The 27563-nt window shown below is 33.7% G+C and overlaps 1 protein-coding gene across 6 annotated transcripts; it reads right to left on the bottom strand.

Moving 5' to 3' along the window:
* Positions 1-283: 283 nt before the first annotated feature.
* On the bottom strand, positions 284-26039 carry LOC106123334 (bombyxin B-9). 6 transcript variants are annotated; one of them, XM_013319584.1, is made up of 5 exons: positions 25853-26039; positions 8024-8203; positions 3240-3363; positions 1943-2096; positions 284-972 (listed from the first exon to the last, which is right to left on the bottom strand). In XM_013319584.1, the coding sequence occupies exons 2-5, from the start codon at positions 8193-8195 to the stop codon at positions 835-837; spliced, it is 588 nt and encodes a 195-aa protein (XP_013175038.1). In that variant the 5' UTR covers positions 8196-8203; positions 25853-26039; the 3' UTR covers positions 284-834. The 6 variants fall into 6 exon arrangements, with proteins under 6 accessions (XP_013175038.1, XP_013175040.1, XP_013175041.1 ...); XM_013319586.1 differs by having other exon boundaries at positions 1976-2096; XM_013319587.1 differs by having other exon boundaries at positions 284-969; positions 1976-2096.
* Positions 26040-27563: the final 1524 nt, after the last annotated feature.

Raw genomic sequence — 27563 nt, 5'->3', positions numbered from 1 at the left:
ACGGTTTATAAGTTGCTCGACTGATTGTACCAAATTATTTCCTATAATCTTTGAAATTTTTCAGAACAATACAATTTGTACTAAATATAATAAACATTTCTATAACGATGTTTGATATAAAATAATATAAATGAACTAAAGTTATTTCGTTAATATGTTGGAGTTCATTATAGAGAATATATTATGACATAGCAAATGTCTTAAACGACATATCAGATAAATAAATAAATATAAATGATTAAATTATGATACAAGATATGTAAAAGCTTGTTATGACATAGCTAAGAAATAGTTACTTTCGTATATTCGAATTTAATACATTTTATGAGGGGATATCAAAATATCCATTAGATCAAAGTAGTCTTTAGACCTTGTGTTTTCACTGAAAACAAACTTGAACAAAAACCTTTATACAGGTGCATCTTGATAAAATATTAAATAAGGGCCTTAATTTTTGTATTAAATTAAATCGAGGTTATTTTACTATAATTTGTTTCTGCTCCGCTCTCTGACTAGCTGCAGTATCATGATACAGATTCACAAAAAGTTTAAAATTCCAAAGGCAATCATACAGCAGTTAGAAGCATTTCCAAAACATCATTAGTTGTAGGTACATGAGATTATCATGAAGTTAATTCTAACAAATATACTCACAAACAGATTACAACATCAACATAAATGCACACTTAAATATTAAACGCTTGGACGATAACTGAATCTCATCACTTTATCTTTTTATATTCTCTTGTTCGAGACGTCACAAACTTCTTCAAAGTACCCACTTCAATTTGCATACGTTCTGTGGATATTTATCTTGTCCGAATATTATCTTATTTACGCATATATAACATACGCGTAGCGGTCATTGTCGACCGTTGGCAAGTCAGTGTTTAGGGTTCTGCCCCAAGTCAGCAGGGGTGATACGGTGCCCACCACGGGCGCAGCGCGCGCTGCACTTTTTATGATGTGCTGCTGAGAAAAGAAAAACATTTTCTATAAATTTAGTTGCTCCAGAAGAGTTATAGTTTTCAGTATAGCAATTGTAACGGACACGTAATCAGTCATTAGTAAGTATAATTAACATGGCAGATGTATCAGTGGGAAAAGTTTTTTGTTACAAAGCAAAGTCGTAAAATATGTTTAAATAAATTTAAGTGACGGGTTGAAGCTAAGTTTCTTAAAAATAATACATAAATCAATAGAGGTTACCATAAGCGTGTCCCTTGTTTGATTGTCACGTAATAATTGTAACGTAGAAATAGAATACATATAATAATTTTTCAATTGCAGTATATCTTATGCATGCAAGTGAGTGAAGAGTGTTACATGAAACAATTTAGTACGCATGCGAAAAGCATTAGTATGAGGGTTAGTTACCACTCTCTTGTTCTCTTTATACCAATTTTTTATCTTCAATTGAAAATTCTAATTTTTCATACTTAAGTCTCGAATCTCTACTAATTGCTCTATCTGAAAATATTTGTATTCCATAATGTCAATATTTTTATTCTCGCTAAAAAAGCCAACTTAAGTAATGATGTCGATATAATAATGTAAATCATGCATTATTGAATTTTGGCAGATAAATATTTTACCCAATGTTAATGCAACCTACTAAAATAAGGTAACAAAGTTTGCATGCTTGACAGAAATTATTTTTAAAATTATTTTTTTCTTCTCGTTTAAAAAGATAAGATAGTAAGAGATCATCTAAATACATCGGTTATACCCCTTTATTCAATGCTGCTGTGTGTCATTGTTTTTCAAGTTGGCTTTAATATTGAGCAGCAGCTAGTGAGCTGGTAGAGAACAAGATGGTGGCGTACGTGAGACACACCATGTTACCCATGAGGGTTGGGCGCCGCCGGCGTGAGCGTCGGCCGCGGCACCGACATCGGCGGCGCCAGCCCGCGCGCCCGTACCCGCTCGCAGCGCGCCCCACCTCGCGCGGACCCGCGTACACATCGCTGCCTACCGCCGCCGGCGCGCGCGCCGCTGTCGCCATCCCTGCAGCCCCCGCAGCCCCGGTCGACCCCGAGCCTGTCGACTCCGCGGAACGGTCCTCAATCATATGCGAGTCCACCGAGGTTTCTGAACTGAAGATAAAATAAAAAAATATTAATCACCGCCTCAGTTGCATTCTTCGATGAATATAGGAAAATAATACAAACAAATAGATAGGCTTCTAATTGCGGAACACGGATTACATTATAAAATCTACCTCGTAGTAGTAGTTTAAGCCACCTACGGTTACAAAGCAATAGGTAGGAGTACCTATTAAAACATTACAGTTTAGTCAGTCGGTCGAAAACAAAGCAAGGAAAAATTATTTGTATTTGATATTTATAGTGGTCTATCAATAATTGGCTGTTATTATCAAACAATTAAAAAATACTTTTATTCTCAGCCAGTGTTTATAATTGCTTTTAATCTTTATGGGACACAACTTCTGTAAGGTCAACCTTTGGCCGCTATCCCGCTCGTGTCAACCACTTATCAACACTTCTCTGTTTTCGTCAATTTTTTATTAGCAAACGGATTTAAGATTGGAGTAATTAAAAAAAAAAAACAAACAACTGGGAGAATGTGAAATATTATAAAATATGCGACCTATCTAAAAAAAATCTCGAAATATTTTATCTCGTAGCTCGAAAATATTTTTTGGTCGTTTTTAAACGAATTGAGTAGTATTACATTATAAAATCTACCTCGTAGTAGTAGTTTAAGCCACCTACGGTTACAAAGCAATAGGTAGGAGTACCTATTAAAACATTACAGTTTAGTCAGTCGGTCGAAAACAAAGCAAGGAAAAATTATTTGTATTTGATATTTATAGTGGTCTATCAATAATTGGCTGTTATTATCAAACAATTAAAAAATACTTTTATTCTCAGCCAGTGTTTATAATTGCTTTTAATCTTTATGGGACACAACTTCTGTAAGGTCAACCTTTGGCCGCTATCCCGCTCGTGTCAACCACTTATCAACACTTCTCTGTTTTCGTCAATTTTTTATTAGCAAACGGATTTAAGATTGGAGTAATTAAAAAAAAAAACAAACAACTGGGAGAATGTGAAATATTATAAAATATGCGACCTATCTAAAAAAAATCTCGAAATATTTTATCTCGTAGCTCGAAAATATTTTTTGGTCGTTTTTAAACGAATTGAGTAGCAATTTAATGTTGACTTTACCACTTAGCCACTCAATATTAGCGAGTTTGTATGTAGAATACTTACGTGGCTTTAATGGTAGTAGCGCAGTATTCCGTGAGATGTTCCAAAGTACAGCCCTGCGTGCAGCATTCGTATACGATACCGGTTTCCCGCCGTCGCCTCACCACACCCGCCGTCTGCTCGACCACTGCAAATGTCAATTCTTTTATTTTTAATCTGTCCTTAAATCACACCTCTATGACTTCTTGATCAACTCGTAGATGTACTTTGACCTCTACGAGTTGATACACTACAACGATTTATGTATTCAAAAGTTTTTTTTGCTGATTTTTTTAAATAAAATAAAACAAACAAATATTAAAAATAATAAGTTGGATATTTCGCAAATATATTATAAAAAAAACAAATACGCTATATAGACTAGAATGTACGTTCCAAATTTGATTAAGATCATTTTAGTTGTTAGTAATAAAAATTCCAATTCGAAATATTAGTAAGATTTTTATATTATTTTATGTCATAATTCGCACAATGTTGTCAGCTATATATTTTAATTTTAGAGTTGGTATTTATGTTATAATATTATAACAGATAGAATTCAACTAGTTAATAGTATATTTCGTAGTATGTACAAATAATTAAGAGGCCCTTAGCATTTGTCTGCGACAATGTTATCATTATAGAAGCTTGTCAGCTTATCAATTTGCTTATGAGAAGCTAATTGTATCGCTTTGGAGTCAAGATACTAGAAGTGAGCAAGTTGAAATTGCAAGATAACAGAATAGTTACTAGCAATTTAATAATGCAATGTTGTAGGTAAAATGTGTTTGTATAAGTTACCCTCTAACAGTTATATTAACACATAATATCACAATTTTTTGTGTGGAAAAATGTTGTATGGAAGTATTATTTTTACAGCTAGTCTCCTAAACTGTAAAAATTACGAAACCTTTTTTTAGGCTCTTATTTCTTATATTATATATATTTAAACTTTGTAAAAGTTTTATCTTCAATGGTGTAAAAGAACAATAGGTATATGTAAGGTTTAAGTGAATATTTTTTTGTTTTTGTTGTTATTAACCTAAATAATTAAAAATCCTACCAGAATACAACTTTTCACGTGGACCATGTCGCGGGATAGCTAGTACACTTTACATTATATTTATTTTTTAAAACTTTGTACACACATAGATAATAATTGTAAATATGATAATAAAGTGCTAAATATTTTAAAAGAATACGTGCTGATGATATGAAAATCTCTCACCGAAGTTGTAAAAGTTCTTCGTGTTTCTAGTACGGTGTAGAAGCTTTTGTAACGTATATGATATACGTTAAAACGCAAATAGGTGTAACCGACAAAGTCACGAGAAAGATTACACTGTTTACAATTTACAATAACAAGGTTACAGATTTATATACGTCGACGTCGAGTATTGAAGAATATGGAGCAAAACTTTGATCAACAACATTTAATATATTGTTGATTGTAGAACAAAAAGCAATCTTTAAATTTAAATAATTCAAATAATAAGGGCACAAGTTCCATGGTGTCCTATAACATGTGTTTTATAAAACTTTGTTATACTGAGGGCAATGAAATTACAACTCATTGAGTAACATGTAAAAATGTATCGGACAAAACATATGTCGGTCAATGTAATAGCAAAGGGTCTAAGAATAGATAATCTTATTACTTTATTACCGCAGCTCGAGAGAGCCGACAGTACCTGACCTTAGATCGTCATGATACGAGTACATCGCTTGACTCATGTCGCATCTAAACATTAAGAAGGATCACTCTTGACCTCTTTAGTACACTACGGAATATGAAAGATATGGATCAGTCGTTAAGTGTATTTTCATGCAGTTTGACGAGTGACCAAAATCACGTAATAATATTTATGAATTACGGACTCATTTTATAAAATGTCGTCTTTATTCTATAGGCTTATAATATGCCAGTTATATCATTTTGTTGTATAATTCTTATCTTATCTACAAGGATACAAATAAACAAGTTTGATTTTAACAAACGTCATCTTTAAATTCCGGAATATGTAATTCAAGAGTTCCCGCAAAGGACTAAAAACTATTATTATTTGTGTTCATTAAATTTTGCTTATATTTCCTTTAAATACGACCTTCAAGCATTAGTACAGGCCACGGAATAGTTTCGTGATGAAGCGATAAGTACAGAATGAAGGGGTCATATTAAATAAGAGGACGTGCACCTAAGTAGTCGTCTGTTTTCCTGTGATTATATTAGATGTAAACACTCAAGAGGTCGCTGAATGTTGCGATAAAAACGAACTACATTTGTACGTATGTATGAGTTGTAATTTGTAACAGAACAGCATATAATTTAGTGCCATATTTTAATGACTTTAAATTATTCAAACAAAACATGAATGAGTAAGCAAGTGACATTGAGCAAGGTCTTTAGACTTCGCGTATTTTATCGACGAAAAAAGTAAAGAACATATCGAGATTTATAATTAAAAATTTCAATTACATAATGTAACCTAAACTGCATTATTTTTTATTTATTTGGATTTGATAATTTGTTTTTCGAATAATATTTAGATAGAAACTTAATAAATCAGCACTTAAGCTTTAAAGGACGTACATAGCCAAAACAAATAAAGCTGAGGGCTCATTGTTTTGGCTATATATAATAGGTACAAAGTTTGCATTATGTTTTGATCAGACATCTAAGGTGTCGCGATTGTTTTTTTATAGCCTCCGATAAATATTTACAACAAGCAAATCACGATCTACTTCCTCATGTTTTATATACTTATTAAATACCGTGGCTTTCTATTCAAACGCACAAAATGATATTATTTACTAAATAACCAGAGAGAAATTCTTCATTAGTTTTATTGTAACAATTTTGTAGAAAGCTTGCACTGCAGGTGTGTTTGTTCAGCTGAGTAATGCTATGTTTAATTGATCATAGATATCAGATCTAAATACCGTAAGCTTTGTCAATGTTGGAAATTTACATATGGGTGGACAAAAATCGTTATTAAAAGTTTAAAGACGACGCTTAATTTTGTCTGTAGTTTTGATGATGCTTATACTTTTAGCACGATTATTGCTTAGGAACCTACCATAAAGTAAGGTTTCTAGATTTATGTTTTGTTTTTTAAATACTAATTCTATCAAATTAACAATTTTAAATTGTATAATAACATAAAAATTGTAAGCGAACTAAGGGAAAATCATGTCCACGTTACATGTTCTATTATCTTTAAATTATATTCAACTTTGCTAGAAAATAAAATAAATATTTACCTATTTATATTAACATTTAACATTATTATCCAGCTTGGATAAGAGATAGCATACTTTTTATATGTTGTACTAAACAATGGAGATATGGATTTCTACACATCGTTGATATTGTCACGCACGTCATGTTGACAGGCGGATGCTGGAGACTATTATATTTCTTTGTGATACATGATAAACATAAGACTGTTGAGTAATTACTAAGTTAATTAAAGTGGAATATTAAATTAACTTTGATGGCACTGATGCGATTATAATTACGTCTAGATAGATTAAACCTTGATTATAGCATTTATTTTCAAAAGGTTATCTCAGAACAAATTTAACTACGATTAAAGATAATGATTGACTAGTTTTTGGCATTATTCTAGTGTGTTTTTATATTAAGTATTCCTTTGTTCAACTAAAATAACTTATATATAAGTAGAACAAGATACCTCGGTAGGGTTATGCTTAAGAAGACATTGTTATTTATTTTATTTATTCATTAACAAAATACTACACCATAACAGATTTACTTCCAGATTATTCTAGTAAGATGGATGGATTGCGTGAAAGGTGACATGATTAAAAAGAGATGGATGAAGAAAACCTTGCGCAAACCCTACTTGAGTGGGATAAGAGATGATATTGTTTGTACGAATTCGTGAGTATACTTTGAGTTATTTAAATTATAGTCTCCATACATATAATTTACAGAGTATCAGTTACTTGTAATTTGTAGAGCTATAATTATAGTTTACCTCTCTGAAACGACCCGGCTTTCACTTTAAAAACAAGGAAGTAATTTATGTTGCCAGTGAAAGTAAACGCAAATCATTTTAGTTCCCGGTTCCCATCTTCATGGAATACGTTCGCTTTAGACAAATAATTCAGGCAGAAAAGTACGACAGTATATTATGGGAAGACATAATATAATGAAGACCTACGGGAGCTCAAGGCACAAGATGGAATCCGTTGATTTTCCATTTGATTGGACTACAGGATTACTGCTCAAACTAATTCAATCTCTAAATATATTTTTTTTTATTAGTATCTGCAACTAGAAAAAATATACTTATGTTATATTTCAAGCTTAAACTTTTTTTATAAAGGCTTAAATTATTATAACCGCTATTTTATTGTGCAAAGCAATTTTTTTTTAAATTGTAAGCTTTATTTACTTTGGAGACTAGTTTAGTATTTCGAGTTTTTTTTACGATAACTAAGGTAATGTGATGTTATTTGTTTTGGTATATAAATAGTTTTGGGTGAAAAGTATATGTGAATGACCGTCGTAGGTCACTTATCGCCAACGAATGTGTCGTTTTTGTGTGAGACACGTGTATTGTCTCAGTGTGTGTATTGCGTTAACGCATTACGTTACTTATCAAATAAGTATATATTGATATATATATATATATAATATTTAGCATTTAATTTTTTCATATATTTAAAATGAATGCTCTAAATCTAAATATGAGTTACAGTTAAAAAAAAGAAGATAAAACAAGGGAAAGTCGAAGAAAAATGACGAGATGGATTAATAGAAGACTGAGTACGAATATCACCTGTAGGTACATCCCAGGCTGGGCTGTTGTAAGCGCTGCACACCCGGCTGAGGATTTCTCCGAGCTTGCGTCCGCACAACTTCATGGCGACACTGGCCGCGTCCGCACGCCCGCAAAGCGCCGCGCCCGCCGCCACCGCCAGCAGCGCTGTCACAACCCGCCGCAACAACATCTTTATATCTGCAACAAACAACGTCTTTACAAAGCACACAACACAATAATATATAATTAACTCATCGTGTCTCAATCTGACGCGTTTCATCTATGACAACCATTTTTTTACCCAGTACTTTGACCGGTTATCCTAAAAGTGCGGCTCTTTACGGAGCTTTTCATTTGTGGTAGGATTACTTGGCTAGGTATAAGGTGGGGACCTTATGAACCTCTACCACGTTCGAGTAAATCCAAAAATCCCCGCTCCCCGTCCCTTATAATAGAACTTGCCTATATCATATTTCTAGTAGTTTTAATCACCGCTTTAAATATGATTATTGCTACAATCAGGTTAGAATCATATTTACAATGGTCAGAAGAGTTATCAAATAAGGGACAATACAAGAAATAAAGTTGGCTACCATGGGCTGGAAATCTGAAAATGTTAATTAAAATCTTGCACAATATTCGAGTAATAAAAGCTAAGCTAAGTTTCCAGCTTAGAAATATCTACACAAAACATATTGTAATGTAATGTCAGTTTGTTCATGGAGGCACATTATGTTTTTGTGCTAATGTTAAGGTGTAAAACACATTGTTACGTACGATAATAAATAACTATGAAGAGAGTTGCAAAAAGCGATGTTGATTATAATTGTGACGATCACAATCCATTATCAGCTTTATATGTTCTAGAAATATCACACTAAAAAACTTGACACTTGATAGATTAAAAATAAGTTTAATTCAAAGTGTTGGAACTTCAATATCTATTTATATCTTTTAAAGGTCAACTTTACGCTCAAGTTATTATCGAAGACTGATATAAAAATAAGACCTACTTTAAACGAGTTTGCGGCAAAGACTAAATGTTACTGGAGGTCATTTTTAAGTTGCTTTGACGCCAACAAACCACTGAATGCAAGTAATTCGAGAAGCTTATGCTTTTATAGTGAAGGGTGAAATGCGATACCACTGGCGCCCTTTGAAACCCAATACTGATACTTTTCATTTCCTAAGTACAGCCATTTTATACGGTGAAATGCATTTTCTTTAAGTAGATAAAAAATATTTACTTACTTGTCATTACTACAATTTGAACATGAATAGAAATAATTGTAATACCATTCTTTTCAATTTTGCCTATTCACATTTGTTTTGTTAATAAAAAAAACATTATTTTACACATCTCCTGAGTTCAATAGAATTCGGTGAGTATACGTAACTGCTTCTTTAATACTAAATGTATAAATGACTTTGTCGTTGAATAAATTAAAGCGAGGCATTACAGCAACTCGGGGCAAGATGACTTCACCTACATCTCCTCATTCATAAAAATGCAAATCAGCTCCTTCCTTTCCTTAAGTGTCATTCCAAGAATAGCAGGCATGGGCGCTAAATTTTTGTTTGGACGTATCATAAAAATAGAATTTATTTTTCCGTAATAGTTGCCGTAGCTTTAATTATCGAATGTCTAGTACACGTGCTAAGTACCTAACCGTCGCATGGATTGCATGGCAGTCGCAATTTACGTCATATTAACGCGAGAGCCCACGTTTTCGAACATCAACCAGGCAAGTAGAAGAAGTAAGAATTGGTCTGGTGTTATTTTGCAATTGTACTCAATATTTTTAGTAAGAGACTTTCTAAATTTGAAAGGCGAATGTGTAACAAATAAAGTGTGACCTGGGATATTCATGCGTGAGGTTAAACAAAGGCAATTGAATGATAATGTATCAGGATTGTAGGCAGTGCGGGAAGACGCGATGCAAGGATAGTAAGCGGAAGGTCGCACTTGAGTTGATTGCTAGGGCGACGCCGCATTCGTCGAGGGAGGCGAAAATACATTACGAAACATTAACGAGACGCAATGCAGTTAACGACCACACAATGTTTCATACAAGTCTTTATTGCAGATTTTAATATTACTAATACCTTACCACCTTAACATGTTACTAATATTATAAATGCGAAAGTTTGGATGTTGTTCCAGACCTTCTTTAAGTTTTAATTTAACTAAAATAGGTTTGCATAAAACCTAAAGGACCTACGCGGGAAAAACTATTGGCCAAATGGCATTGGGTTTTGACGACCATGTACAGGATTTTATAAGTAAAAATTGGTGTAACATATAAAAGATACCGAATTAACAACATCAAATATAGCTTATTAAAATATAAAAATACCTAAAATTCTCTATCAGAAACGATTAAAATGTGAGTTTATATTAAAAGTAATTAAAGACTTAACACATGTTTCGTCTGTGTAGGTACCGAATATTTCAATATCAGCTGTTATTTAATTAAAATAATAAAATGTCTCACGAGAGTTTAAATAATTTTTCACTTGATAGTCAAAATTAGTTTACATTTTCATATTACAAACAAATAATTTTAAAAAGATGATATGTATTTTTAATTATAGATTTGTTTTGTTTCATAATTTCATTATGTTATATTATTATTGTAAATTGTTTTTTGTAACATGTCCCCGACCCATCACCTCGAGATCTTGTCGGTTAAGTCGACGCCATCTTTTTGCTATGTACGTTATATTTTCATACATAAGTATAGTCAGATACTTCGCAAGTTTTAATCCGATTATTTATAGGTATAACGGTAAAAGATTACTGGAAAGGAAACGATTATGGTAGATTAGTAATCTCTCCAGTTAATGTTCGAAAGATGAAGTAGCGGAAAAACTTCTTTTGAGTCTTTAAAACGTTTTATACCACTCTAAGTGTAAAACCGGAACAGATTATGAAGGATTAACCACTACTACGACGTTTTCAAACAAGATTAAAAAAAATCTAAAATATTAAAATGAAATGAATATAAAAGTACTTCTCTTGACATATATAAATAGTTTTTTTTAGTTTTTTTAAGCTAAAAAATATAAAAGTCGCGGCAACTCAAACTGGGCCTTTAAAATATGGGAACTGATTTTCCGATTGACAAGAGGGAAATGTTTATCACTTCTGTATTTGTAATTTAAATGATTGCAGCAAATTTGTGGTTACTAAGAAGCCCTTCTTAGTAACCACAAATTTTTAAACAACACAGTTTTTAAATTAATAATGACAAAAAATGTTAATTAATTTACAAGACACACTGGCCAGCGATTATTTAGATAGTGATTTACTTTTTATATTGTTTTATTTTATACATATGTATTAAGTGGTTACAGGATTATTGAATTCATTGTGTGGTTAGTAATTATATATCGTGGAGACAAAGTTTTAATAATGCAATTATATACGAGTACCTAGCATTTAAAATATTATAACAATTACATTATGCCGCTCTGCTTGTCCAAGTTAATAAGCAATTATTACTGATTTAATGAAAAATGTATTAGATACATGATTGATTGTAGTAGTCTATAATAATTATTTCTCAACTACTTGTCACATGCGACTCCGTCCGCGCGGAATTAAAAAAAACTTAACATGTAGCCAATGTGTTCTACCAGACTATGTTCTACATCAGTGCCAAATTTCATAAAGATCCATTAAGCCGTTCCGGAGATACCTTCAAACAAACATCCATCCATCCTTCCAAACATTCGCATTTATAATATTAGTAAGAAGGTGTTCTTGTAGCAACTACAATTTATAAGAACACCGTTGTTTTTTATGTGTGGACTCCACACGTTTTACTTTTACACAGAACTAAATTTATTAGTCTTTATGAAACAGTATAAGAATTACCAGGGTGTCATATTTATTGAGTCTCGCCTGAATTAATTAAGGACGATTCCTGTTAATATTACACTAACTTAATTACAAACAAAAATTGTAAGGCGAAATTAATTTTAAAATTCCATTTTCAATTTGATTGTCCTAGATTGCAATTTAGATGGCTAAAATTATAAGTTTCAGTTAAAAAAAAGTTGAGTTAAAATAAGTTAAAGTTTATTGTTGCCGTGTGCGTTGTAGGATGTAAAAGAGCAGACACCGCACGCATTACATGAAGTCAGTGCGTTGCCAGCGCCACAGGTCCGGCTGTCGGGTCACGTGCGGGCCGCGTGCGTGGCGGAAGACTCCCGCACCTCGGTACGACTGCACTCGATTGAATAATGACATACATCTATAGCTCGCTAGACTTGCAGCCTTGCTACATACTAGCTGTACGAATTATAGCATGTAGTAATGCTAAATTTGAACGCACCTTTAATCCACAGTTAAGGAAGCGATCATATTTTTGCCGAGAACCGTCATTACGTTCGAATGCCTTTGGCAATTTAGTAATCAAGTCCGCGCGTAGCAACTAGAGTTGCGCGACTCGTTTTATCTAGGCACTATCCGATGTGCTGGTCATTAAATTTATGTATGCCTGCCTTGTTGCTACGCCGCGACCTCTCAATTATTTATGTGCAAGATAAATTAAAATTCTTACGATGTTATTGCATTTGACGACTAACTGGAAACTGCATTTAATTTGTGTATTTATTCGGTTCATAAATAATACGATATTTGACCACAATTTTGTTTCACAGCTTTTTTCTACTTTTTTAAATTTTACAATTTTTGTAATACACTCTATTTTAGCATTCTTTAATTAATTAAAGTAGTACTTAGAATTTAGTAATTTCTAAAAATTATTTTATGTTTTCGTGAACCTGATTTATCTTAGAAAATATTTTAAATTAAACTAAATATGTGCTTTGAGTTTAAAAATTAATAAAAACTTTAATTACAGTTTAGATTATTTTAGATGCTTAAAATTAAATGATAAAGTCAAGTGGAGAATGATTATAAAAGTTTAAATTTAACGTTAATTTAAAGTATCGGATAGATTACGATGTCGACTAAGGTGTGAGTTAGCGTGAGTGTCCACTGCTAAAACACCTGTACAAAACATATATTTAAAGAGTTTGAAAGAGATGACACTATGGTTTTGTACAGGTGTTTCGAGAGTGGAGACCTAGGGTTAGTTGAAAGTTTGATGGGTCAAGCGTGTGTAATCGGCAGACACAATTGACGTTTGGCGGGCGGTCAGTGCCTCCTACAACTTGGTACAGAGTCCGAAACATTTATAAAGTCGTATATCAGACCAGTGCCGCTCAATCTTTTCCTTTTTTATTTTGTAAAATTTAATCGATTTAATTGATACGAAAAAATATTATAAAAAAATCTTTTCATTCTGAACTACCTATATTCGAATTTTAACTACAGGGCAATCACTAGTTAACGTAATTACTCAACGAATAAATAGCGCAAGTACATATCTTATTACCCGATTGACATAAAGGTTAATATTATTCGATGAGAAATGAAAGATGAGAGATGATAACTCTGAAATTCTGGCTGAGAGTAAATTTGGTCAATTAAACTCAATTCGAAATTGATTTGACTGTCTATCGAGTTCTTAGTTACTATTAATGTATACTAATATTATAAAGAGAAAAGATTTGATTATTTGTTTGCAATGTATAGGCTCCAAAACTACTGAAACTATTTGAAAAAATGGTTCACCGTTGTAAGCTATATTATCCCCGGGTAACATAGGTAATTACTAGATTTATTAATTCTGCGCAAACGAAGTCTGAATAAATTTTAAAATGTTACAGTATGTTCCGCGTACTTACAGTAGAGCGACATAGTGACTACGTTTTGATACCCTTTCTGAGGACCGTGACCTGTGCCTAGCATCGACTCTTATATTAGCAATTCTTATTTAATGACAAAATATTTTTGCACTTACTTTGATATACTTTAATCAGGCATTTGTAATAATTATTACTATTCTAATTGTTATACAGTTGCCAAGCGAGTAAACGAAATTCTTCTTATCGGTTTAGTTACAAAAATGTATAAGTTTGAGAAGCACTTAGCTAGACTGTCGGTCGTCAACACATCTGTTATTACGAGAGACTTGAATAGTATTCTCTCCACGTGTTCTTCGAACTCGTAATATGTTTTTAACCGTATCAATAACAATAAAGTTGTATGTCAAGAGGTCAATCTTGACTGTCTGTATTTTTTCGCTCACATAACAGTCTATAGAATGTTCCAGAGGTTTGTAACAGGGAATACTAGTGCTTGTTACTTTCTGGTTACTTATATGTTTTACTTTGAATACTAAGTAACTACTATCTCTTAACATGTTGCAAGTTAGCCATTATCACATATTCTAACGCTTTAGGAAAGCTGTCTGGAAAAACCTGTCGCCTTTGCCCATACATTTATACAAAGTACAAATGGGTTAGCTAGTTAACATTTAAAAAATTACAAGATAATTTTTTACAGACATCATGAGAGTAGATCAGATTATTAGCAATTATTTATTTAAAAGAGTAGTCAATAATTGCTTAAAGAGACAAAACATTTTTCGGACACCAGTCAATATTAAGTACATAATTTAATAAAAGCAAAACAAATATCATAGCAGTACAAAGCAGAAGTTCGGTTTTTTCGAAGTTTTTTTCTAGCGTACTCTTTCAATTCTTACAAGTATTAAAAAAATAAATCAATATATCTATATTATACCAGATTATCATATAATCTCTGGTTCCATTCATTGTTTACTGATAAAGAGGGTCTAAAAATACAGTGTATCGGTCAGTTAATTATAAAGAGACGGATGACAATAGGGCTGGCAACTATCAATAAACGTATAATCAAAAATTTGCGGCACTAAAAAACCGAGAACAGACTTATCAAAATTGACTTTTTTGAGGACGTTCATCTACAATCCTTAACGGAAGACGAAGAAAAAGTAAGCCCAGGTTCTACACACTCTAACCCGAATGATGAGCCGACACTGATGCCCCCGTAGTAATTCGGGTCGTAACCGAAGAGGAGGCGGTCCTCTTGGCGCGAGACAAGGTCACAGGTGAAGCCAGTGGCCGGCGGGCGCGGTGGCCGAGCGTATGTTTTCGACCCCACTTTAAACGTTGACCCCCACGCAAAATATAAATTCGCGACGGTCGTATTTGTAAAAATTATAATAAGAACTAGGAATCTAACGCGTTGCGAATTTTCCGCATACAGATAACATCATAAAAGAAGCCGAAGTCGAAAGCTAGATTTTGATCGAAATGTAGAAAAATTGTTTATTTCTTCTTTTTTTTTTAAAAATAAGACGTAATGTTCGGATACATATTTTCAGTTGAATACAACATTGTTAATAGTTTAAAAACAAATTTGCATAATTAAACACTATTTTAGTATCTTCAATAGATAAGAATTAAAAATACAGAACAGATTATCAATCAAGGGTTAATTAGGATCAAATTTTGATAAGCAATGTATTCAACCGTTTTGTTTAGATTTATGTAAGAAATCTATTACTTGTATATCGAGCCATGAAAGGTGCTATTCGAATTGCGCAAAGGTTAAAGTGTCACTAGGTGCTTTCTAGTGTTTTCATAAATATACCAGTATGATAGATAGTTATTTCAAATGGTTAAAGAAATTATAAAAAGAAAGTAAATGAGTAAGTTTTACTACGAAGGAAAATACGAGTATGTATTGTGGAAAGCGTTTCTGCGAATTTTCTGTAGAGTTTCAACGCCCATAGAAAGACAAGTTTAGCGACCTATAAAATTGGTAAGTTTTAATGTTAACATTTTTTACAATATTTAATTCGTAGATTTTTAAATCATCTAACCATTAATTTAATTAGGAAAAATGTAGTAATTGTTAGTAGAGGTCGCTTACCTTTGCATGCAGCCAGTAATGGGCGTGTAGCGCGGTTGTGGTCGCGGTCGTCGCCAGCTGAGTAATCTTCAGAACGGCAATACGGTAGCACCGGAGCGATCTTCGGGATTCGTATCACGATATAATGAGTAGCACAGAGTTCGCGCGAGACGGTCTACACGCTGTAGCAGTGCGGTATCGGCGCGGGAGTTGAGCGGGCCGCAGACGTGTCGCTGTCGCACCGCACGCTCTAGCGTCGTTCTCGGGCGCCGGTCACGCTGTGCGGCCGAGCACGCCGCGCACGCTTATAACGTGGTGGGCGGCGCGCGCGCACCGGCACGCCTCACCGCGCACCGCCCGCGCCTGGGCCCGCTCGCCCCGCATCTGCTGCCTCCTCTGGCCTGCGACGTTCTACTCTGAGCGACCTTCTCATTATCCTTATCACTTGGTTAGTCTTCGGTGTGACTCCCCTGGAGTTTTATCATTATCGCTTTAAGTGTGCTTCAACGTTAGTATCAGTAGCGTTTCAGTTGATGGAGGTTCGACGGAGAGAGTATTATTGTCCTTAGACATCTGCAATACCAAAGAAACCGCAGATGCGTTTCCGGTCTTTAAGGTGGGAGGGAGTACGTTATTTTCATGATGGACCATAACACAATATTCAACGCGACTGTGTGAGGTGGGAAGCTACGCGAAATCCTCGTCGTTGAGAAATGCCAATCATCAAGACGAGGCGTAGTTGGAAGGAGTTCCGAAGAGAAGAAGAGTTCCGAAACTCGAAATACACTAGTGACGGAATCATTTAAGTGATGATGGTTTTCGTGCGCCTTTTCCTTTTACAGTAAGAAAATTACCTCTGAAACGTCTATGTGACTTAAACTGAAGGAACAGGGGTTTACATTTTTCATTGCTGTCCCAAATATACAAGGAGATATAACTGAAAAGAGAACAGGGAATTAAATTAATAATATGATTTAATATTTCATTTAATTACTGAATTTTTAGTATGCGTTTTCTATCATGTGATAAACGTGCAAATGTGTTTGATCAAACAAAATTGACAAAAATGGACCAAACTGTGAAACAAAGCAGTAAACCATCATATAATATGACACACATGTAAAATTTGAGGAATGTGATCTTTTGACGTATGCTAAATTTTCTAATTAAAATTGTGTTACAAAAAAATGTTGAAATCACGAAGAACACAATGTCGTGATTATAGAGGGTAATGTTAATAATTATTTCGTTCAAAGACCACAGCAGGCTCGTATGTTCGAATATGATCCACGTTTCGTCTTAAAACAACGCATTATCGTGCTCATATTCTGTTGGTGATTGCTTACCTTTTGTGATTGTTGCCATGACAGTTTTTACATATTCAATTTCTAATCATTCGACTCATTGACGTTGATTCAATGGAATCAATATTGTGGAACATAGTAACAGTTCTTTTGTTTTAAAAGCCTATAGGTTGTTATTAAATCAAACATAAAATATAAAGTTTATAAGGTCTTTCCTTACTAAGTAATATATTCGTAAAAATCATAACCGTAAGTTGGATGTTAAGTATTATCTTAACTTAATTGTTAGATATGAGGCTAACACTTACGATAGCAATGAACACTTTTATTAATCCCGACGCGGGGGATCGGTCTCAAGTTACTTCTACACTTACATGAAATTCAAGATGTACAGTCGCCTTCAATCGCGGTGTTACAGTTACAGAAAATTTGCCCTGCAATTCGAACCCTCTACCCCTTATTATAATTAACAATGCTATCAATATTTTGGTTATCTTCAACACAATAAAAACAACTTTGGTTTCCATTCCCTCTACCTTTGACCATTATGATAACAAGGCATACATAGGCATACAAGTGGAAAAGATCGCTGCTTTTAACATGGAATACTGCCACTGATCTTGACTGTACGGGTTGTTGGGTTATTATTTGTTATGAAAAATTCAATCGAAAACTGTGATTCTGATTGTAATTCGAATCCAAGGCTCGATATCTAACAGCATTTGTTTACTGGTTAGGCTGAAATGTACTGAGGATTATTTGAATCATATTAAAAAGATTTAACATTTTCCTCAATTCTAATACGGAAGATTAGGACAGGACAGCTTTGCTTTGATTGGTATCAATTTGAAGGCACGAAGCGCGCTGTCTGGCAAAGTATTACCGCTGTTATCTATTTAGATTCATCTTATTTATTTGATTAAGATGAATCACGCATGTTAAGAGGTCTCGTGTCATGTTGATTGTCTTCGACGAAATCTAATTTGACGCCTGCGAATGAAACTCTCCTTAACGGACAAACGTCTACACAATAAAAACATTAGGTGCTTTTGCAATAGTTTATGTTGTATTCACATTTTATCAGTAACTCAGTTTACCACTTTTGAAGTATTAACCTGATTTGTTAACTATATATCTTTATATGGAAATATATCAATCTAATATCTTTTATAGAAATTATGAAGTAAGTCCTTAATGGCTTTTTTTTTATAGTCAGGAAATGCATTTACGCACGCCTACGCCGGGCGGTGCAATGGCGTAGGGAGTGTGGGACTCGCCAGCCACAGAAGGTGTCCAGAATACCCACTAAAACCTGACTGCCCTCTGACGCATTACGGCGGGCACCACGGGAACGCTTTAGCTTACTTCCGTGGGAAGTCCTTAATGGCCTTACATTAAGTCCTTAGTAACTTTTATACCTTTTCGTGGAAATTAGCACGGCAATATTTATTCTTTTCTGTAAATATCTTTCTGGAGTAATCTAAATCGAGCGAATTTTCAGTCAGAAAAAGTTTATTTTTAACAAATCACAAAAAACATAATTCTGGGTTCTTGTTAGCGTCCGTGATTGTAAAATAACAATTTACATAAATTAATTTCCTTAATTTAATATCTTAACTTAATCCATATTGTACGGTATATCGAAAAATATAAAATTCATCGTTACCTGTGTTTATATTAGATATAATGGAGCCGAATGTACATAAATCCATTTGCTATTGACCGTGTTTATCTCCGTAATACTAAAGTCGCACGCCTTTTCATATTGTCACACGAATCAGCAAGCGTTATCGTTTTACTTATGTTTCGTAATTTTCACATTAACTGATTGAATTTAATTAAAGAAACTTATTTCAATGTAATTTACAACTATGAGGATATCACTCATCGATTCGCCAATCAAATGGTTTGTCGCCACGATATTTAGGATTTTGACTCTCTTTGTCCATAACACCCTGAAAGAACTGGTTCCACTGTCATGGTGACATTGGTCTGTATAAATTATTTTTTCACATATATTAATAATTACATATTTGTATCAAAATAAAAAAGCGGACAAGGAGGCGCGGACGGTCTCCAAGAATAACAATGTTTCACTAAACGCACCTTACATTGTTACCAAAACAAGTTTATCATTGGCGCCTAGTGTTATTTCACTACGCTATATTTACTCGAAATTATCATGAGGTGCAATTGAAAGTAGTCGTGTAATAGGCGGTCATTATCTGAGACTCGTCTCGTAAACATTAGGGGATGGAATATCCCGAGAGATCAAGTTCAGTGACTGGACGTGTGCCAGACGACGCTACTTGCCGTTTGCGGCGAGTCACTGACACCCTTCTCAATAGTTATGTTCATAGTAATTCTTTGCGAATTGTAGCTCTTAAAATAACCTTTCTATTTACGATGTGACAATTTGACGGATGAATCTGTACACGTTAATGAGAATTAATTGCGTTGTAATTGTGTCGGCGGCGCGGCGCATGTCTACGTGTACATTATATTAATATGCAGCTTTCTTCGGTTGAGGGTCAGCCGCGGAGATAGTCCAATATGTCGCAATTGGAAAATATATGTTGGAAGATATGTAGTTCAATTAAAATTTGTTATAAGTAAATTGAAATTAACTTTATCACAATAACTTTAATGACAATTTGACGCCGCCATCTTTTACGCACAAAATAAATTTGGTGAGGCTGAGGCTGAATACAGAAAATACAACACATTTTCTGTATTCAGACTTATATTCTTCAAACTTTTAGGTTATGAGTTTAAAATAAACAAATATTTGTCAGTATACGAAGTATAGCTGAAAGCACCATTTATATTGTACTCTGACGGAGGCAATATGTTTTTGTACATGTTTTGACAATGAAAACCCACTGTATTTGAACACTGCACTGAGATGAGCAGATAATATCTACCCATTTACATCATAACCGCAACATGAAGTCACAAAGTTCTTATCGCGCGTGTCTATAATTCACTCGAATTAGAATGATGGGTTTGAAAGCTGTCAGCGCCGCGTCTGGCGCCACCAGACTTGTTTGATGGATTAAATGTAGGTAACATACAACACAAAATTAAATAGTTAGGTTAGTTATAGCTAGTTAAATTTTGTATAATACAATTAATGTAAATCTTTAAAGACTTCGGTAATATCTATATAATGGCCATATATTGTATCTCAGACCTTTACTTATAAAGTTTTTGGTGACAAAATAGATTCTCTATTACAGATAGTAATTTTACCAATTTCTAAAATTTTAGTAATATTATTTATGCAAATGTTTAGGTGGATGGATGGTGAGATTTTTGTTTGAAGGTATCTCCAAAAGTGGTAAACACATCTTGCTGTAATTTAGCATAATTATAGAACATAATCTAGTAAACAAAGTACATTAAATAAATAAATTGTATAGTTTTTGAAATGTTAAGAATAGAAAGCTTAAATTAGCAAGAAGCTTATGACAGTGAAAGCTCAAATGAAATAGTGTTCATACAATCAACGTTGTGAAACTTTTTGGTACTAACGATTATGTTTAAGTTTACGAGCCGACATTAAGCAACTGAATGTTGCCAGTTTATGTTTAAAGCTACTTTGTTGCACGCAACACCGATTTCTTAGGAGGTTTAATTTTAAAATTCATAATAATAATATTGTTAGACTTAGTGCTAAATAAATAACGTTGTACCCACAATGTATTATAGGCTTTCTTGTAAGCTGTGGCCATGTTGAAGTGTAGAATGAGGAACGACCCGAGAAAGAATAATGCATACGAGTAGATGCATGTTGAGTTAACAATATAACCTTAAAAAATTTATAAACTTATTAGCTATTTTGATTATTTAGTTGACAAATTTTAAATAGCTTTTAAACATTCATAATTTTCAAAAATATCGTGGGTTGTACACGGATTTTTTCAGTTACATTAGTTTCAAGGAAAAGTGACCATATTTTCGCTGTACCACTGAGATATGATCTGTTAAATTAAGGTATAATTTGTCGGCTAAATTCTTAAAGCGTTTGGCCAAACCTTCGCGACAATATAACTGTTATCTTAATAAACTATTGCCCTAATTTTGTTGTTACTAATGGGTACGGCGATATTCTATTTACAGAATGAAACTAAAATTAATTTGATTTATGTTAACAATCTAGAACATGACAAGGCCAGATATCGGCGATTGTTTTGTTTCGCTAGTAACATGCAATAAACAACGGCTAATTAAATGCAACTAAGTGATAGAAATATCTATTAGTGGCCGCCCTCTGACACCCGACGTATCATTTACTTGGTGTCAGTAAATTTTAGCGAGCGTTCCCGCAGACTGTCTCTTCAATTTCATTTATATCACTGATTACGTCACAGCCGTCTTCTTTAGATAACTTTCTGTCTAGGAACAGTTTGATAGTTGGATTTTCAAAACTGGAAAAAATCTAGGTATGAATTTGAAAATCAATATATATATTTCTTGTCTCGCATCACCTCCCACTCTTGTGGCACTTACAATGCAATAAAGACAAAATCTACAGCCTTGTGCATCAAGAAAAAACATTGGGACGTCCTGTTGTGTTACCGACTCTTCCCTTCAATATCAGAACAATTTAGTATAATCAAATTTAATTTCATGTTGCATTGTACCATATAGGTAACAAGTTTCTCTTTATTGTACGGACATATTTAACATTATTTTCGTCAAGTATTTTTGTGTTTCTAAACAAGGCACGAATGAACGTGTTCCTGCTAAGTAGACTATTACGTTTTGTTAAATTCATCAACTCGATAGCCAGAACATTTTTAATTAAAATATAATAATGAAATGTTACATTTCAATTCGCATTATTAACATATTACATACATAGAATGTATATAGAATAGAATAATAGAATGTGTATATTTGCAAGTATAATAAATATAAGAATATAGTAATAAAAACTACTTGTATCTTTTTTGTATTTTTGCAAACGGAAGGAATACATCGTAACATGAGGTTACCCTATTAAAATCGTAAATCTATACATTCGTAACTCTTAGCCTTTGCTGTCATTTCTTATGTTATAATACATTTTAACGCTATGTTTTTACAATAGTAAGTAAAGTGGGACCACCCTTGCACCAATCTTCCCGGTATTCGTGTGTAAACTTTGCAGGATGACCTATCGATGTGTTTAAACCTCCAAGAAGTTGATTTTACGACGTGCACGCAGCCGCCGTACGCACTTTATTTACGTTCTATTCAAACAAGAATTCTGCAAATAGCATGAAACCGGTGCTCTCTTGCAAAATACACGTATTTATGTGTTCCAAGCGGCACAAGGATCCTGATTCAGTATTCATTTTTAGATACAGTACGAAAACGTATTCATACAAGTATGTTATAAACAAAGTTGTGAGTAGAAAGGTTCTCATGTAAATTTATTGATGAGTGCGAAACATCAAAAGAGCTTATCTTCAATCTCGAGATCTGATCCTGCGCCGGGTATAAAGCGTTATCATTGTTTATTTATGGAGTCGACTGCACGCTAGTAATTTATTGCGACCAACTTCCTTGTTCTAGAGTGAGGTCTATCAGTTAGTGTTTCAGATACTCCTATTACTGTTTCGTAATATGAAGTTTATTGAAGCTTCTGCGTCTTTTCATTCAATTGAGGTAGATATGAAATAAATGTTACTCGAAGTTTTTATACTCCTAATACAAGGAATTATTCATTGATGCCAAAATGTTAAAATGCTACAGATGCAGGACTGATATTTAAATAATTGAACAACTTACGTTGCGATTCAACGCGGACTTCTAAAAATTAAAACCCTATCTAAAATATGTTGTTACCTTTGTCTTGTCAAAGATAATGACAGGGTTGACAATATGTTTTATACAGAGATTGTGGTCAGATCAGGTCAGAAATCCAAGATTAGAAGTTCATGTGGCCTGACACTTCACTCTTTGTAAGGAATCAAAAAGTTCTGTGTAAATCCTTAATCTTCTCAACTGTGGTTGAGGATTTAAGCAAGTCTTGCAATAACAATAAGACAGAGCATTGGTTGTAAGTATGTGCTGCGACGAATGCTCGCCCGTGGGTGGTTCGTACAATAAAACATTCATTAATCACGAGTTAGCGAGCATCCTTAGCATTACGAGCGACGTGCAGTTAATTGTGACTAAACTATTGTTTAGTTGCGTATTGTAGTCCTTGTTACATTCTGTGTTACCTAACCGTAGGCTTATATTAAAAAAAAGAAAAAAAATTGTCAATCACGAATCAATTAGTTTAATCTTTAGTTTATTGACTAAGATTGGTAGGCCCAATCTGTACCAATTTCTATTAGAGTGCGACAGTAAATGGCTCAGTGTCGTCTGCTCTCGATTTAAATAACATATTTTATAGACACTACACAAATATTAAGATATTTAAAACTCAAAAGAACAAATAGCATTGTCTTGGTGTCGTTTCGTCTGGGAGATGTAAACTTCTCAAATTAATTTATATTACGAACGTTTATTGATATAGATAACTTGTTATGGGCAAATGCCGACACTGTTTAGATTATGCTAGTCTTTATATTAATAAGTTCTCACGTTACTTTGCTTATTGTTTTTAATTAAAATTAGTACCTATACGATTGTTTTTTGTTGGGATAAACTCAGATGGTCTCAAATGGGACGGACTCAACAATACTTATTGAGAAAAGAAATAGAGAACAAGAAATGCATAAATTTCCGACGTAGAATGCAACTTGCGAAAGGAATATCAGGGATGAGGGATGCCTGAAGATTTTGGCATATACCTAATTGCAAGAAAAAACTTATGATTTCTCATGGTTGCAATTACTGCCTGTACTTTCGATAGTAAGTATCGTATAAAATAAAATTATGAATTATAGGAACTTCTTGGTTACAATTTAAGTTGCACGTGGCGAACACCACGACAACAACAAACCACTCGCTTTCTTCTCACATCCTAGTACCGAGAAGTCATCAATCGTTACTATTATTACCTAACTGAATGATACGAGTACGTAGTACGGGCGTAGCCTCAGTGCAGCATTGTCAACGGTGCAATTGCACCAATGCGCCTTAAGTCGTAGGGTTGCCACCATGAGCGTAAATCGAAATAACGGCGATGAAAAAAAAGCGACGACTACCAACCGACAAGTGACTTTGATGTACGTGATCTCTCGATCTTTAGTTTATAACAACAGTTTGCGAACTGTCTATCGAATCGTTAGTTGCATACTATACAACTTAACAACTCTGAGAACGCTAGTTAGACTGTTTTCAAATCATCCATTACAAACATTCAAGACATCTAAGTTAAATAATTAGAATGCGGAGAGTTGGCAACCCTAGCCGTAAGCCGAGTGCAGGACTATTTATATCATAATAGAGGCAAGCGTGGTGGGTTAGACGCACCGACCCCGCTCCAATGCATCGCCGCGGCCTATAAATCCCGCGGTCACAATGCACTCGCATGCTCCAACTATCCTCCTAGTAAACAAACAACACACTTATAGCCACTTTATAGGAATTGAACATAATCGACAGTACAATTCACGACAGTTACGTGTCCCCTTCCCGCAATAACCCTTCGGTTGTATGCTCTTTTGTTTTTAACTGTTATTTTATGTTTTCTCTTGTGATAATATAAAATGATTATTTAAAGAAGATTGTTTATCTTTCATTATGGTTGTCAATCGAATGATACTTTCAGTATCACCATGAAACTCCGCTGCTGGTAAAGTCAACGCCTATTTTTCATATAGAATGACAAAATATATACAAAAAATACAAGTATTAAATTACGGCAGTGGAAAGCCACTGGCATAAAACTACTTCTAGGGCAGGGGTGGTAAACCTTTATGTTACGTGCCTTTTTTCTAACAAATTGTTTAATGAGGTCATAGACGTGCCATTAACTTTATCTTTGTGTATATGGTGACTTTTCTTAGCGTATAAATAACCCGTGTTAGCTTCTCATATAATACCTACTTCACTTATTATACCTATTTCGTAGTGCATAATGAATTAAGTGATAAGTGAATTATTAATCAAAATATTGTGCTGCGTGCCATCAATGGTACCAGTGCCATTAGTTTGCTACCCCTGGTCTGGGAGTTCTAATTAAGTAAAGGGTAGAAGTAAGATTATTAACATATTATGTTAAATGAAAGTTTCGATTTAAAGCTGGCACTTCATCAGCAGTTGAACCATTCAATCAACATGTGTTTTTAAAGACATATCATAGATTTATTTTGAATGAATATTTAGTTAAGTGTAATGCATTGTACAAATGCATTTCAAATTTATATGCATGTGAACTACTGTATCATGTACATAGCATGTATCTGCAGGCTCCCATATATGTGGTCAATTGGCATTATCACGCGAGTCGACACGTAGGGCGAATGCTGAGAACGGGAGCCTATTGCCAACAGGGTAGCCATGGATTGCGCCAAACGTGTGGAAATTGGTTTGGTATTATTTTTACTGAACATTTGAGAACAATCTTACTAATATTATAAATGCACATGTTTAGATGGATAGTTGAATATTGGCTGCATGGATCTCTATGAAATTTGGCATAAATATAGAACATAGTCTAGAAGAACACATAGGCTACTACTCAAGTTTTGTTTTTTTAATACCGTGCGGACGGAGTCGCGGGCAACAGCTAGTAAGTAGCATAATAAATGTAAATATATTTAATAATACTATTGTTGTACTTACCTGCGCAAAATCTTCCTCCGAGCGTTCAGTCAGCGGACTTATAATACATTTTTGTAGATGTACTAGTGCCCCTTTTTTTTTCACTGCGATAGTTTTTATAAATTTTATCTTCCATATTAATGAAACTATAAAAACTAATTTAACGAACTTAATCGCGTTTAACACGACAACGTTAACGTGTTTGACATCCCGATAGCAAAGTTTGGAGTCAAGTACCCTCCTTTTTTAATTATTTTTTTTTTCAATCTACGCAGAATGCAGTCTGAGATTTAATGATGTTTCAGTTTTTGTGTATTGTTTGATTTAATTTTTTTAAATTACAAAGCCTTAAGTAGATGAGAATGTAGAGTACAAACTCAGGAATAGTTATATTATCGTAAGTATAGTAATCGATTTTTGTTCCATTGATAGAAGTATAATATTTTTGCGGGATTGTATACGTTTATAAGTGTGTGGGGTTTTACATATGAAATGTATGTATGGCAGTTCGTTAGGCTGTCGATTAACTGATTTTGAAATATGAAAAATTCTTAATTCTTTCCCGCAATAACAGAAACAGTTTTATAAATTAAATTCCAGTTTATTTAGACTATTTTTGGTTGTTATATATGGTGACCGTAGCCGTGATGAATTGGTACCGACTGGGTCGGCAGTGCGCGTTGCACTGCTTTACTAACCTACATATTGAAGGATTACACAAGCACTCTTCAAAGTTTTTACAACGTTTTAAATAATTCTTCAGTTAGGTTAGGTTACATAAGAGCTAATCTTTTTTAACGGTGAGGTTCTTAGATTTTTAGCCTTCTTAAAATACTAACTTAAAATACGTTTTTCACTAGTTACTGAAGTAAATTTGGCAATTTTCTATTTGGTATTATACTTTCGCTAATATATACGAAGAAGTCGTTGCGATTTACTTATTGGTCTATCAATGGATTTGCCTTTTCTTGTTTGCATACAGCGACAGGAATGAAGTAGTCTCAACAGGATTATTTAGCTGTAATTAAAAAGGAATTTATAATTTGTTAACTTGTAACAGTACGTAAAGAGCGTTCTCGTATAGAAAAGCGCGTTTTAATCATTCTTGTTTACCCGGGGTCAGAAAGAGTTTGACTTTCGCGTAAACAAACGCCATAATTGTGATAAATCTAATCTGTACACGCGACGTTCCGTTTGACCTCAAGACATCAGTAATTTTCCATCGACGTTGTGTCGCTTAGTTACCTATGAATGTAGTTGATAGGTGAATTCATTGCAGAATGTTGTTATACAATCACTACAGCATTTATACTGCAATCAAGATGGCAGTTACATTTCATACTTACTACTTATACTAAGCATAAAATATATCACGTTTTTGGAAATGAGGGTAGACGGATATATATCACATTTTTTTATTGTTCTACCGCTCTTTTAATACGCATTTGTACTATTAAAGTCGTACTTTTGACTACTTTGATTATAAAAGTAGTATGTAAAACCATATAACCTCCTTTTCTCGTTTATAATGAACTGTGATATTATAAAAGATATATTGGTATCTTATATAGTAACTAGATATTACGAATGCTTTTAATATTTTACTTTCAACAACAAATAAAATAATCACTGGCCATAAAATTTTATCAGTCTGTTCTATTATAGAAATGTAATAAACACGAATTTGAGATAAAAAAAAATCTAAATTTAAATGAACTTAAAAGTAGTACGC

This window comes from Papilio xuthus, unplaced genomic scaffold (genome assembly GCF_000836235.2).
Source record: "Papilio xuthus unplaced genomic scaffold, Pxut_1.1 DF826115.1, whole genome shotgun sequence".
In the NCBI taxonomy this organism is placed as follows: Eukaryota; Metazoa; Arthropoda; class Insecta; order Lepidoptera; family Papilionidae; genus Papilio; species Papilio xuthus.
This window is presented reverse-complemented; position numbering and strand designations above follow the sequence as displayed.

Excerpts from the sequence above, each read along its gene's own strand:
- LOC106123334 (XM_013319584.1), bottom strand. The coding sequence starts at position 8,195 with ATGTTGTTGCGGCGGGTTGTGACAGCGCTGCTGGCGGTGGCGGCGGGC. Across the intron at positions 3,364-8,023 it reads AGCCTGGGATGTACCTACAG|TGGTCGAGCAGACGGCGGGT; the intron begins GTGATATTCGTA and ends TGACATTTGCAG. Across the intron at positions 2,097-3,239 it reads GCTACTACCATTAAAGCCAC|TTCAGAAACCTCGGTGGACT; the intron begins GTAAGTATTCTA and ends TTTTATCTTCAG.